The sequence below is a fragment of the Chenopodium quinoa genome, unplaced genomic scaffold (genome assembly GCF_001683475.1).
Source record: "Chenopodium quinoa cultivar QQ74 unplaced genomic scaffold, ASM168347v1, whole genome shotgun sequence".
NCBI lineage: Eukaryota > Viridiplantae > Streptophyta > Magnoliopsida > Caryophyllales > Amaranthaceae > Chenopodium > Chenopodium quinoa.
Window position 1 is genome coordinate 2,132,921 of NW_018742733.1, and position 14,154 is coordinate 2,147,074.

At 38.1% G+C, this 14,154-nt stretch overlaps 4 protein-coding genes across 4 annotated transcripts; 3 read left to right on the forward strand and 1 right to left on the reverse strand.

The window, feature by feature from the left end:
- Window positions 1–666: 666 nt before the first annotated feature.
- LOC110723529 lies at window positions 667–3,285 on the forward strand. Its single transcript, XM_021902882.1, has 4 exons — window positions 667–1,531; window positions 1,594–1,775; window positions 2,061–3,033; window positions 3,230–3,285. Exons 1-4 carry the CDS (start codon window positions 667–669, stop codon window positions 3,283–3,285), a joined length of 2,076 nt encoding a protein of 691 aa, XP_021758574.1.
- Window positions 3,286–6,208: 2,923 nt separating this feature from the next.
- On the forward strand, window positions 6,209–7,791 carry LOC110723792. The gene is made up of 2 exons (XM_021903164.1): window positions 6,209–6,352; window positions 7,210–7,791. Exons 1-2 carry the CDS (start codon window positions 6,283–6,285, stop codon window positions 7,644–7,646), a joined length of 507 nt encoding a protein of 168 aa, XP_021758856.1. The 5' UTR covers window positions 6,209–6,282; the 3' UTR covers window positions 7,647–7,791.
- An 841-nt stretch (window positions 7,792–8,632) lies between these two features.
- LOC110723530 lies at window positions 8,633–9,151 on the reverse strand. Its single transcript, XM_021902883.1, has one exon. The coding sequence runs from the start codon at window positions 9,149–9,151 to the stop codon at window positions 8,633–8,635; it is 519 nt and encodes a 172-aa protein (XP_021758575.1).
- A 179-nt stretch (window positions 9,152–9,330) lies between these two features.
- LOC110723531 lies at window positions 9,331–13,653 on the forward strand. The gene is made up of 7 exons (XM_021902884.1): window positions 9,331–9,535; window positions 9,602–9,833; window positions 10,158–10,216; window positions 10,375–10,782; window positions 10,903–12,140; window positions 12,206–13,400; window positions 13,598–13,653. Exons 1-7 carry the CDS (start codon window positions 9,331–9,333, stop codon window positions 13,651–13,653), a joined length of 3,393 nt encoding a protein of 1,130 aa, XP_021758576.1.
- Window positions 13,654–14,154: the final 501 nt, after the last annotated feature.

Here is a 14,154-nt window from a genome sequence, read left to right on the forward strand (position 1 = left end):
AAACTAAATAGGATGCTGGAGGGAGTCACACTCCAAATTACTGTTTCGGTGGTCCAAGCTCGTCGTCGTCGTAATCTGATTGTCAGTTTGAAGAATGATGCTGGTATTTGGGTTTTGGATTCTCTTGGCTTCGCTCTCTTATTCAGGCCTTTTACTCTGATCTATATTCTCATGTATCTCCATTTGGGAGTGACCCTCCTTTTTCTTGGGATCACCTTGGCCTCCCGACGCTATCCTCGTCTCAAAAGGACATGTTAATGGCCCCGTTCTCGCCTTCTGAGATTAAAGCTGCAATGTTTCATATTGCTAACGACAAATCTCCTGGGCCTGATGGCTTTACTTCGGCTTTTTTCAATACTTATTGGGATCATACTGGGCATTTGGTTATCTCGGCAGTTCAATACTTTTTTGCTCATGGTTATATGCTGAAGGACTGGAATAGAACCTTCTTAGTCCTTCTGCCGAAGGTTTCTCAGCCGGAGTTAGTGTCTCAGTTTCGGCTGATTGGTTTATGTAATGTCATGTAAAAATTTATAGCAAAATGCATTACTGGCCGTCTGCGAGGGGTTCTTCCATCTCTTATTTCAGGGTTCCAGAATGCCTTTGTGCCGGGTCGCCTAATTTCTGATAATGCTTTGGTAGCTCACGAGCTTCTATCCTTTATGAATGCTTCTAAAGCTCGGAAACCTTTTTTATGCGGCTCTAAAGTTGGATATGAATAAAGCTTATGATAGAGTGCGCTGGGATTTTTTAAGTCAGGTTTTACGGGCTTTTGGTTTTCCGCCTTATTCGGTTCATATTATTGAGCAGTGTGTTACAACTGTCTCGTACCAGGTTCTTGTGAATGGGAGTCTTACACCGTCCTTTCGACCACAATGTGGTCTTAGACAAGGTGATCCTCTGTCACCATATCTATTTGTTTTGTGTATGGAGATGTTGTCGACCTCTCTTAGGCGGGCGGAAGAACAGGCTTTGTTTTCTGGTATTCGTGTGTCTAGGGGCGGACCTTCGATTTCCCATCTGTTCTTTGCAGATGATTCGCTGTTATTTTTCCAACTTTCGCCCCAAGCGTGTGACAATGTCATGGCCATTCTTTCGGATTTTTGCTCTGCTTCGGGTCAGATGATTAATCTTCAGAAGTCCTTTGTCAAGTTCAGCCCAAATACCCCTCAAGACTACCGTGATTTTTTAGCTCGCAGTCTTCGACTACAATCGAAGGCTTCTTTTGGTACTCATCTAGGTCTTCCTGTTGACCTTGGAAGGAGTAAAGTCGCGGAATTCAGGTTTCTAATTGACAAGGTTGCTAGCCGGTTGTCTGCTTTTGCTTCTCTTCGCTTGTTAGCAGCAGCGAAACTGGCTATCATAAATTCGGTTTTGATAGCATCGTTTAATCATATCTTGTCGGTTTTCAAGATTCCGTCTTCTGTAGCTTCTCAACTTGATAGCATGCTTGCCAACTTTTGGTGGAGATCGTCTGGTTCTCGGAAGGGTTTGGCGTTGCGCTCAGTGTCTCTTCTTCATTTACCAAAAGGTTTGGGGGTTTGGGTGTGCGCAACATTGCTTGCTTTAATTCAGCTATCCTTGCTGGTACAGGGTGGAGGATGATTCGAAATCCTCAACTTTTGGTTTCTAGACTCATGTTTTTGAAGTACTCCTCTCTGCCAGTCAATCCGGGAGCTCGGATTTCTCGCCCCTCTTGGGGCTGTCGTGGGTTGCAGATGGCTCTTTCGACTGTTTCTTCTGGTGTACGTTGGAAAGTGGGTAGAGGTGACAAGGTACACATAACAGCCGACAACTGGGCTCCTGGGTCCAGTGTTATTCAAGGATGGTTTATCTCAGTCGGATCTTCCGACTCATGTGTCTGGTATAATTGATCCGCGTTCTAACGAGTGGGACTCCTCGAGAGTCCATCGGTTTTTTGATAGTCCGACTGCCGTCAGGATCCTTAGTTTGGATCGTCCGCAGGAGCTTATGGATGATTTTGTATATTGGAAATTTACCAAGGATGGCTCCTTTTCTACGAAGTCTGCCTATGCTCTCTTACTTCATCAGACTATCAGGTGTCCTCCTTTGGGTCCTTGCCTATTCCCTGGTGGAAGAAATTTTGGGCGCTCCCCCTTCTTCCTAAATGGAAGATCTTTGGCTGGAAAATAATTCATGCTGGTATTCCGGTTGCCTCAGCTCTAGCTGTTCGCGGCGTTTCCGTGGATTCGACTTGCTGCTTTTGTCGAAGGGAGCAGGAGACGATCAACCATTTGTTTCGAGACTGTGATTTCGTTACTCCTTTATGGGTTCGCAGCTCGTTTCATTTCAATAGTCAGGGTCTTCTTCATCTTCCCTTTCTCCAATGGTTTTCTGTTATGGTCTCGTTGTTAGCGGCTGCTAAGGATTGGGAGAACTTGGTGCAATTTTTCTCCCTTCTTTGGGCTATATGGTTGTCCCGTAATAATGTACGTTTTCGGCAACAAGCTGTCTCTCCGGATGATGTTTTGCTTCTTGCTTCTCAGTGGAATGTGCGAGGGAGGCAGGCTCAGGATTCTCACCTTCCTTCTTCTACTTTGGGTCCTAGCCCTAGGCCTGTTGGTTCGAGATTTGCTGCCACTCTTGCTGGGGACCCTACGTTGGGGTTTAATATTTGTTTGATTTGCGACGGGTCTTGGTCATCCTCGGATAATTCGGCAGGTGCTGGTTGGGTTCTTCGTGATTGTGGTTCTCCTTCAGTCCGAGGAGGAGGGGCTCGTGCTTCTTTCTCTTCTTCAGCCTTACAGTCTGAGTTACAAGCTTGTTTTTGGGGGTTACGCAATGCTTTTTCTCGTGGTTTTCGTAGGATTCTTATTTACTCGGACTGTGAGCCTCTGTGTCGGATGTTAGGCCAACAACAGAAAGATGAGGTTTCTTTATACTGGTTACTTCGGGATACTCGGGTTCTTTTGTCTACCTGTGCGGCTTGTAAAATTCTTAAGGTTCCTAGGGAATGGGTGTCTCCTGTACACTGGTTGGCTGGAAAGGCTCGTGCTCGGGAGTGTTTTTTTGGTATTTTTAGTCTGTTGCTTATGTTTTCTTTTCTTTGTTCTCACTGTCAAAAAAAAAAAAACATGTAAGGTGTGTCAAAAAAAAAAATGTAAGGTCCCTTTTTCAATTCGATCACGGTGATATTTCATGGGTTAGATTGCAATTTTTTTTTTCCCTTCACATAGACTCATTCAATTTGACCTAAATTGCATTACAGCCATCAAAGGTCCAACACTTTTGAGTTATTTTGTCAACATCATCCATATTTCTTAAGTTCAATAAGAATATATTGTATATGTATGATTAGTAGTTTAAGTTGTGATATTATAATACACCCATGCTTTCTAGCCATTTTTCCAACGAATGAGGTTCAATTTCCTAAATTTATTAAGTGTCGTTTCTGTGGTAGACCAATCAATCACAAAATTCTACGAAGTATATATGATTAGATAACGTATATTATTACTATATTTGACTTTGATGATCATTCAATATTTTTTTTTTTAATTTGACATACGTATGTGTACCCCCATCAACAAACAATACACTTTGAATTGAAAAAAAAAATTAAAAATAAATCCAAGACCGATCAAAGCAACAAAATGAACATTGTTGATATAGAGTATAAAACATATTCTTTAATCTCAACCATCTGTTTAAGCTTTTGATTGAGTTGATTATCTAACAATAATTATGATATTATGAATAATAATATTATGAATAATAATACTGATTAAAAAGAACATTTATGAGAAACATCACAGTGCAAACTAGAAACAAATAGTGGTATATTATACAAGAAACTCTTCTAGATACTTAGTAGAGTTGCTTGTATGTATTCATGAATTTCGATGATTATAAGGAGTCTCAATTTGCATAATCTATTAGTAGATCCGGTAGAGGTTTTTTACAAACACCAATAACAATATTGGAAGCTGAGCAGACTAGTCCTTCACAACAAGCATATACACCTTTAGAAACACATATATTGCCTTCACCTTGACATTTTTCTTCTTCGGATGTTTCAATTGCATCGATGAATGCTGGAACTGAAATAATTTTAACCATGAATATTAGTCACCCGTTTTTCAAAAATTATTTAACTTATAGAGTAATCGAACATGCATATATGAATTGAAAACGACATTTGACTAGAATTATAGAAAAAAAAAAAAAAATTTAGCCCGTGCACATAAAATTTTTATATACATCCAGGTTTACCGTACATCCAACTAACCCAAGATTAGTTTTTGTTCTTCATTTGATGAATCAACGAAATATAATCATCAAAATAAGTACAAAATACTTATGGGTGTACGGTACACTAGGTGTATATAACAATATCTCCAAAGCACATAATACGTGTAATAATAATGAGTATTGTAGGAGAAAAAGAGGTCGGAGCCAAACCTGATACACTTAGTAAAAGAATAGCTAAGAACATCATTGACATAACAGTGTAGTTGATACGAATACTCGCCATTTTAATGAAGGAAATATAAGAAGATTGTTGCATTTCTAAGCTAAGCTTATACGATCTATTATTGTTTTAGGCGAGTGATTGAACATTCCTCAGCTTTCCTTAGCATTTATATTGCTTACCTTATGGAATGAAAACTAATTTTATTGTATGTTGATCGACAAGCCAAAAAAAACCTAAGGAAATTAAATACATTATCAAATAATTAACAAGATATAATATAGATGCATCATTATTTTCGTTGTTATTACGTGCATGCAACCATGTCTTTGCTTTGCTGGACTCATCACTACTGCTAGTATATGATATCAGTAAACTAACATTAGCTATATCATGATTAATCATGTAGCAAGTTGAATTGAATACAATTAATCATTTTAGAATAATATTGAACTTGGTTGTATTAATTAATTTGACTAGCTGGTTATAAATAGTTTAGCTTATTGTGTAAAAGTGTTTAGTAATTAAGTGCTACGTACTTAGTTGTTTTAGTGTATTTAATAGACAAAAGATGATTTTTTTTAATAAGCTAATATCAAAAAGTTTTGTATTGATTGTTTTCTAAAAGTGTGTGCTTTTTGAGTCCAAAAATCTCTTTCAATAAACTATTTACCAAACACCCAAATTTGATACTACCTCCGATTTTTATTAAATTAGTTGCAATTTTGGGGTATTATTTGTGAGATATAAAATATTGCAAAGTTGCAACTAAAAATATTCGAAGGTGGTATTTAAATCAGTCAAACATATAATAGGGATCAATAACTCCAAAATGCACTTTACCAAACAAGACATAAGTGTATTTGATAGCCAAAAAGTAAAAAAGCTAATTATTCAATAAGTTGATTTCAAAAAGTTCTTATAATGATTTTTTCAAAAAGAGTTTTAAGTCTTTCAGTAAGCTAACCTCTAACTAGGCTCTATTAGCTAAAAGCTTTCCAGCTTCTATACCAAACAAGACTAATATCATTTTTTAATTTTAATTTTGTATCCTATGGACAATAATCACATACATATTTATACATACTACAGAGTATATATACACCTTAATAGTATATATACACCTTAATACTCTGTACAAAAGATGATTATAATATTTAATGCTAGATTATTCTAAAGAGATATAAAGTAATTTATATATATACACCCGAGTGCAAGGTAAACCCAATGGTATTTTCTGCTCATGATATTTTTGCTCGGATCATTTTAGAATCTTAAAATGAGCATACAAATATATACTCGTATCAAATGAGGAAAAAATTACCCTTATATTGGATGCATGTAACTCTGTACAATTTGAGTGTATATAACAGGTTTTGCGAAAGTTAATACTGTAATTTACATTAGATTTATTAGTATCATAGATATATTATATCAATAGATTTTTGTAGACTATAATTATATTAGATATTTCCTTGCATTTTTTTTTTAATTCTTTCTAACAAAGGTATGTACTATATTTAGGAGGGTCGGTATGTGTACCTCAACAAAAACATAATAATCCAAAGACGTGGCTGCAACCATCTAAAAATCTATTTAGTTTATCTGATAAAAATAGCCATAACAAGCTGTATATATAAATTTTATCGTAGTGAACTAGTCGTGCGCAACAACTCAATAATTAAGTAAGTAATCATAGAAATTGCTAGCTCACGACTCGTAATTACTTTTACCTAGTAAGTAGACTTTTTAAGCGCATTTGGAAGCACTATATAAGTATTGCAATATAATGGTGGACATTGCTAACATAATCAAACTTCAATTTAATTTTAAAACATTTAATTAACACAATGGAGAGGATTTTTATCAACTTATTTGTGTTGTCAATTTTGCTAGCTCTTTTGGCATTGGCTGAATCAGGTTTAGTTTTTGTATTTCTTTCTTAATATTGTTTGTGTGTGTGTTTTTTTTTTGGTTACCTTTTGCCCTAAGGTCCTCTGTTCTATAATATTTTTTCCATTTTTGAATTTGAGTTTCTTAAAATAGTGTTTTTCTTGTCCTTTTAGGGTTTTCTAATTTAATCATTTTGTCCTCGTTTTTATAGATATTTGAGCCCTCATTAAATATAAAATGCATGGAGATGTATACTTTTATGGAAAAGTACACATACAAAGATATTATAATAATTGAGATATTATCGTATACATCAGGTGCACCATTCATCCATGAGTAGTTCGTTCTCATTTAATTTTGGATTAGTTGAGTGTACGGTGCACTCAGACGTATATAATATTGATTTATAATAATTCCAAATCATATATTATCCAAAAAATTCTAATCCTTGTGAAAATTTCGCCATGGTGTCATTTTGAGTATCCCTTTTATATATGCCTCATAGTATTCTTAAAAGACCAACTCGTTAGTTAATTACTCATAACTTCATAATGAATTTTCACCACTATTTTGATCATATTTTTTTTGAAAATATATGAAAACAAATGTCCATATCTAAGGCACTATTGGATTTATTATAATGTATATATTCAATTTATATTTTTACTATTAAAAGATATTGATAGCCAAAATTGTACATTGTCAAGAGTATTCAGTTAAAGTAATGCAAGAAATTTGATACAAGAGGAGTATGAGATGAAGTGAAATAGTGAAGTGCTTAAACTTCATATAAGATGATAAAACTATATTTAGCTTAATTCTCTTTAACATTCACTAATTGTTACTTACAAATTTGTGGTGTTATGTTCATATTTTTCTTCCAGCCATGGAAAAGAGTTATGGACCCTATGATCAACAACCATCATATGTACCGGACACCTCGAGCACACCACCACCACCATCGCCGCCATCATCACCACCACCACCACCACAACCACAACCTAACCCTACGTGTAGGAAACTAAAACAACTTTGTGGAGGTTATGGCGATTACGCTTGTTGTGAAGGATTATATTGTCTTGGTTGGACACCAGAGCAACCAGGTGGTCTCGGACTATGTACACCTTTAGATAATCAACAACCTCCGTCGAAAGATAAGTGTAGACACCACCTTCAAGAGTGCCAACTCTATGGTCCGTACGTATGTTGTCAAGGATTGAACTGCGTTCATGCTCGAAACCTTCCTACCGAACCTCTTATTAAAACTCGAAAGAAGAAGCTTCCTCCTGGTACGGGTTTATGCACTTATGCTAATTATTAAGCTATAATATGTACTCACTAGTTCATACTAGCAATACTGATTGAGTTTAGTATATGTTCATCATGTGTTTTCATGTATTGTTCTATAGCATACATTATGTTTTTGATTCCGGGGATTATTGTACTTCATTTTGTTAATTTTTTAATTTCAACAGTTTGACTTTTGCACTATTCAATTAATTATGTTAATTGTAGTTGGTTTACGCATCCTCAAATCCTTTTAATGTATGGCCATGAGTAATTTTATAAAAGCCATTTTTATACTCTGCGATGATTACTAATATACACAAATAAATGTTTAAATTTTTATTTTTCTAACAAAACAAGGGGTAAAATGAAAAGGTTACAACTTTTTTTTTTTTTATTGACAAAGAAAAGCCTTATACTCTATCACTCCCCCTCACATAAAGGCTCTTTAGGCATGAAATGTGGATGTAACAAAGGTCTACCCATAGCTGGTGCGAATTAATTCCACTTTAAAGGAAGGGCAGATGAGATTCGTACTCGTGACCTTTGTATTACGCTGGCTCTGATACCATGTTAGAGGACCAATTCAACCAAAAATTTAAGCTGATGGTTGAGGCTCAGAAATATATTTTATACTCTATCATTTGGGAAAAAACAATAAGATCTAGATCGACTAAGACTTTTAATATTGGGTTAAAGACGATTTTGGTTCAATTGGTGAATTGGGCCGAGAATATATACCTGCACTGCACAGAAGAAAATTTTGGCTTGTAATGAGCAGCCCAAAAAATAAAAAATAAAAATAAAAATCAATTTGTACCCAAACACATGCATAGCAATAGCATATATATAAATTTCTTAATAAAACTCCGTAACATTTATTAAGTAAACTCAATCAATACAATCAAAATTAATACAAGAAATCAAACACTCAACAAAAAATACATATATGCAACTCAAATTAACACAATTGTAGCTCAAGAAAATGAGAGTCATCCACATGAATGGACTAATAAGTCATCATTTCGACGAAGAACTCTGCTTGTAAGTAGGCACACAAACACCACCATCACCAGCATAGCTACTCGCATCATAGACACAAGCGTACCTTTCGCAACACTGAAGTCCAGTGCTACCACCACAAGATTCATAATCACTTTGACATTTTCTTCCTGGCATACAAACACTGCCAACTTCTGGATAATCGTCATCAAGTACACATCTTAATCCTTGGCAACATTTCAATCTATTGATACCTCCGCAAAGTTGATATGTCCTTCGACATGGTTTTAGCGGCCTACAAACTCCGCCGGATCCAGGATAATCACCATCAAGCTCACATCGTAGTCCTTCACAACATTGGTACGCTGAAGTGCCACAACAATATTGTTGAACGGTCTTAAACGTTCGTCGCATACACGTTCCTGTTGCGCCTGGATAGTCACCGTTGAAAATGCATTGTAGTCCTTCACAGCATTGATATGCGGACATTCCTCCGCAAGATTGTTGAACAGTCTGGCATGCTCTTTGCCCTACCATCAGCGTTCGGGTGGTGCACTGGAACCATCAGCACCCCTAGTCTCGATGTTGCAACATGGCTCAGGTTGTTTTCCCTGTTTGTTACCTTGCAAGAAGCGCAAGGGCAGTTTAGATTTGGTTTCTACAACTTCTTCTTCAGCGGGCTCGGTGACCTCCCGTAATGGGTCACCCAAATTGAGATGAAAGTTGCTGCCTGGAACTGTAGGGGTCTTGGACAAGCGGACTCCCCTAAATTTCCGTATCTAAGCTCTTTAGTCCGCTCCCATAACTTGGATGTGGTGTTTTTGATGGAAACAATGGTTTCTGTGGATAATGTTGTGCTCAGTTTAGCATCTATTCCTTTTTTGGGTTGTTGTGGTGTAGATGTTGTAGGATTAAGTGGTGGTTTGTTCATTTTTTAGCTTGCTCCTTTTAGTGTAGTTCCAGTGTTTATATCTCCAAACTTTGTAGTTTGTAAAATAGAGGTTGGTGATGTGATAAAATTTGTGATCTTTGTGTACGGGGCACCTCATGTAGCAGATAGATCAGATGTGTGGTCGTCTATTGCTAGATTTGTCCAAACTTACCCGAACATTTTGTTGATTGGTGATTTTAACCAAGTCGGGTATCTATCGGATAAAATAGGAGGGTCTTCACTTATTCCAGGACGTTTGGATTTTATTCAATGGCGGTTGAATTTGGGGTTAGTGAATGTTCCTTCTTCTGGACCTTCTTATACTTGGACAAACAATAGAATAGAGGTGGACCCGACTTTTGAAAGATTAGATAAGGCATATGCAACTTAGGATTGGTTTATTGATTATCCGGACTCCATTGTTCATCATCAACCGATTCTATTTTCGGATCACACAGCTATTATCTTTTCAGACTCGTTACCTCAAGATTCTGTTCGGCGACCTTATAGAATCGAAAACTGGTGCTTATCTGCTCAGGATACTTCTAGGATTATTAAGGACGGCTGTCGTTTAGAATTTACAGGCTCTCCGTGTTTTACCTTATCTCGCAGGCTTGTTGTTATTCGCAGGCGACTTAAAGACTGGTGCCTTAGCCACAGGAAATCTTGGGGTATAAACTGGAAAGCTTTATGTTCTGATTTGTCTTCTTCTTCTACTCAATTACAATCCCCAGTGGCGCGAGTTCTTTTTCTAAATACTAGGGAAGAGAAGATAGCCGAAGCAACTGCTGCTTTTCTCTATTGGAAACAACGTGCTAAAACTAAATAGGATGCTGGAGGGAGTCACACTCCAAATTACTGTTTTCGGTGGTCCAAGCTCGTCGTCGTCGTAATCTGATTGTCAGTTTGAAGAATGATGCTGGTATTTGGGTTTTGGATTCTCTTGGGCTTCGCTCTCTTATTCAGGCCTTTTACTCTGATCTATATTCTCATGTATCTCCATTTGGGAGTGACCCTCCTTTTTCTTGGGATCACCTTGGCCTCCCGACGCTATCCTCGTCTCAAAAGGACATGTTAATGGCCCCGTTCTCGCCTTCTGAGATTAAAGCTGCAATGTTTCATATTGCTAACGACAAATCTCCTGGGCCTGATGGCTTTACTTCGGCTTTTTTCAATACTTATTGGGATCATACTGGGCATTTGGTTATCTCGGCAGTTCAATACTTTTTTGCTCATGGTTATATGCTGAAGGACTGGAATAGAACCTTCTTAGTCCTTCTGCCGAAGGTTTCTCAGCCGGAGTTAGTGTCTCAGTTTCGGCTGATTGGTTTATGTAATGTCATGTAAAAATTTATAGCAAAATGCATTACTGGCCGTCTGCGAGGGGTTCTTCCATCTCTTATTTCAGGGTTCCAGAATGCCTTTGTGCCGGGTCGCCTAATTTCTGATAATGCTTTGGTAGCTCACGAGCTTCTATCCTTTATGAATGCTTCTAAAGCTCGGAAACCTTTTTATGCGGCTCTAAAGTTGGATATGAATAAAGCTTATGATAGAGTGCGCTGGGATTTTTTAAGTCAGGTTTTACGGGCTTTTGGTTTTCCGCCTTATTCGGTTCATATTATTGAGCAGTGTGTTACAACTGTCTCGTACCAGGTTCTTGTGAATGGGAGTCTTACACCGTCCTTTCGACCACAATGTGGTCTTAGACAAGGTGATCCTCTGTCACCATATCTATTTGTTTTGTGTATGGAGATGTTGTCGACCTCTCTTAGGCGGGCGGAAGAACAGGCTTTGTTTTCTGGTATTCGTGTGTCTAGGGGCGGACCTTCGATTTCCCATCTGTTCTTTGCAGATGATTCGCTGTTATTTTTCCAACTTTCGCCCCAAGCGTGTGACAATGTCATGGCCATTCTTTCGGATTTTTGCTCTGCTTCGGGTCAGATGATTAATCTTCAGAAGTCCTTTGTCAAGTTCAGCCCAAATACCCCTCAAGACTACCGTGATTTTTTAGCTCGCAGTCTTCGACTACAATCGAAGGCTTCTTTTGGTACTCATCTAGGTCTTCCTGTTGACCTTGGAAGGAGTAAAGTCGCGGAATTCAGGTTTCTAATTGACAAGGTTGCTAGCCGGTTGTCTGCTTTTGCTTCTCTTCGCTTGTTAGCAGCAGCGAAACTGGCTATCATAAATTCGGTTTTGATAGCATCGTTTAATCATATCTTGTCGGTTTTCAAGATTCCGTCTTCTGTAGCTTCTCAACTTGATAGCATGCTTGCCAACTTTTGGTGGAGATCGTCTGGTTCTCGGAAGGGTTTGGCGTTGCGCTCAGTGTCTCTTCTTCATTTACCAAAAGGTTTGGGGGGTTTGGGTGTGCGCAACATTGCTTGCTTTAATTCAGCTATCCTTGCTGGTACAGGGTGGAGGATGATTCGAAATCCTCAACTTTTGGTTTCTAGACTCATGTTTTTGAAGTACTCCTCTCTGCCAGTCAATCCGGGAGCTCGGATTTCTCGCCCCTCTTGGGGCTGTCGTGGGTTGCAGATGGCTCTTTCGACTGTTTCTTCTGGTGTACGTTGGAAAGTGGGTAGAGGTGACAAGGTACACATAACAGCCGACAACTGGGCTCCTGGGGTCCAGTGTTATTCAAGGATGGTTTATCTCAGTCGGATCTTCCGACTCATGTGTCTGGTATAATTGATCCGCGTTCTAACGAGTGGGACTCCTCGAGAGTCCATCGGTTTTTTGATAGTCCGACTGCCGTCAGGATCCTTAGTTTGGATCGTCCGCAGGAGCTTATGGATGATTTTGTATATTGGAAATTTACCAAGGATGGCTCCTTTTCTACGAAGTCTGCCTATGCTCTCTTACTTCATCAGACTATCAGGTGTCCTCCTTTGGGGTCCTTGCCTATTCCCTGGTGGAAGAAATTTTGGGCGCTCCCCCTTCTTCCTAAATGGAAGATCTTTGGCTGGAAAATAATTCATGCTGGTATTCCGGTTGCCTCAGCTCTAGCTGTTCGCGGCGTTTCCGTGGATTCGACTTGCTGCTTTTGTCGAAGGGAGCAGGAGACGATCAACCATTTGTTTCGAGACTGTGATTTCGTTACTCCTTTATGGGTTCGCAGCTCGTTTCATTTCAATAGTCAGGGTCTTCTTCATCTTCCCTTTCTCCAATGGTTTTCTGTTATGGTCTCGTTGTTAGCGGCTGCTAAGGATTGGGAGAACTTGGTGCAATTTTTCTCCCTTCTTTGGGCTATATGGTTGTCCCGTAATAATGTACGTTTTCGGCAACAAGCTGTCTCTCCGGATGATGTTTTGCTTCTTGCTTCTCAGTGGAATGTGCGAGGGAGGCAGGCTCAGGATTCTCACCTTCCTTCTTCTACTTTGGGTCCTAGCCCTAGGCCTGTTGGTTCGAGATTTGCTGCCACTCTTGCTGGGGACCCTACGTTGGGGTTTAATATTTGTTTGATTTGCGACGGGTCTTGGTCATCCTCGGATAATTCGGCAGGTGCTGGTTGGGTTCTTCGTGATTGTGGTTCTCCTTCAGTCCGAGGAGGAGGGGCTCGTGCTTCTTTCTCTTCTTCAGCCTTACAGTCTGAGTTACAAGCTTGTTTTTGGGGGTTACGCAATGCTTTTTCTCGTGGTTTTCGTAGGATTCTTATTTACTCGGACTGTGAGCCTCTGTGTCGGATGTTAGGCCAACAACAGAAAGATGAGGTTTCTTTATACTGGTTACTTCGGGATACTCGGGTTCTTTTGTCTACCTGTGCGGCTTGTAAAATTCTTAAGGTTCCTAGGGAATGGGTGTCTCCTGTACACTGGTTGGCTGGAAAGGCTCGTGCTCGGGAGTGTTTTTTTGGTATTTTTAGTCTGTTGCTTATGTTTTCTTTTCTTTGTTCTCACTGTCAAAAAAAAAAAAAACATGTAAGGTGTGTCAAAAAAAAAAATGTAAGGTCCCTTTTTCAATTCGATCACGGTGATATTTCATGGGTTAGATTGCAATTTTTTTTTTCCCTTCACATAGACTCATTCAATTTGACCTAAATTGCATTACAGCCATCAAAGGTCCAACACTTTTGAGTTATTTTGTCAACATCATCCATATTTCTTAAGTTCAATAAGAATATATTGTATATGTATGATTAGTAGTTTAAGTTGTGATATTATAATACACCCATGCTTTCTAGCCATTTTTCCAACGAATGAGGTTCAATTTCCTAAATTTATTAAGTGTCGTTTCTGTGGTAGACCAATCAATCACAAAATTCTACGAAGTATATATGATTAGATAACGTATATTATTACTATATTTGACTTTGATGATCATTCAATATTTTTTTTTTTTAATTTGACATACGTATGTGTACCCCCATCAACAAACAATACACTTTGAATTGAAAAAAAAAATTAAAAATAAATCCAAGACCGATCAAAGCAACAAAATGAACATTGTTGATATAGAGTATAAAACATATTCTTTAATCTCAACCATCTGTTTAAGCTTTTGATTGAGTTGATTATCTAACAATAATTATGATATTATGAATAATAATATTATGAATAATAATACTGATTAAAAAGAACATTTATGAGAAACATCACAGTGCAAACTA

Bases quoted from the DNA above. Each gene is read 5' to 3' on its own strand.
- LOC110723792 (XM_021903164.1), top strand. From the start codon at position 6,283: ATGGAGAGGATTTTTATCAACTTATTTGTGTTGTCAATTTTGCTAGCT. The intron at 6,353-7,209 runs GTTTAGTTTTTG...TTTTTCTTCCAG, and splicing joins TTTGGCATTGGCTGAATCAG to CCATGGAAAAGAGTTATGGA.
- LOC110723530 (XM_021902883.1), bottom strand. From the start codon at position 9,151: ATGGTAGGGCAAAGAGCATGCCAGACTGTTCAACAATCTTGCGGAGGA.
- LOC110723531 (XM_021902884.1), top strand. From the start codon at position 9,331: ATGAAAGTTGCTGCCTGGAACTGTAGGGGTCTTGGACAAGCGGACTCC. The intron at 9,834-10,157 runs GTTAGTGAATGT...CTTATCTCGCAG, and splicing joins CAATGGCGGTTGAATTTGGG to GCTTGTTGTTATTCGCAGGC. The intron at 13,401-13,597 runs GTATTTTTAGTC...ATTGCATTACAG, and splicing joins TGCTCGGGAGTGTTTTTTTG to CCATCAAAGGTCCAACACTT.
- LOC110723529 (XM_021902882.1), top strand. From the start codon at position 667: ATGCTTCTAAAGCTCGGAAACCTTTTTTATGCGGCTCTAAAGTTGGAT. The intron at 1,532-1,593 runs GTTTGGGGGTTT...TTGCTGGTACAG, and splicing joins TCTTCTTCATTTACCAAAAG to GGTGGAGGATGATTCGAAAT. The intron at 1,776-2,060 runs GTACACATAACA...TCAGACTATCAG, and splicing joins AAGTGGGTAGAGGTGACAAG to GTGTCCTCCTTTGGGTCCTT.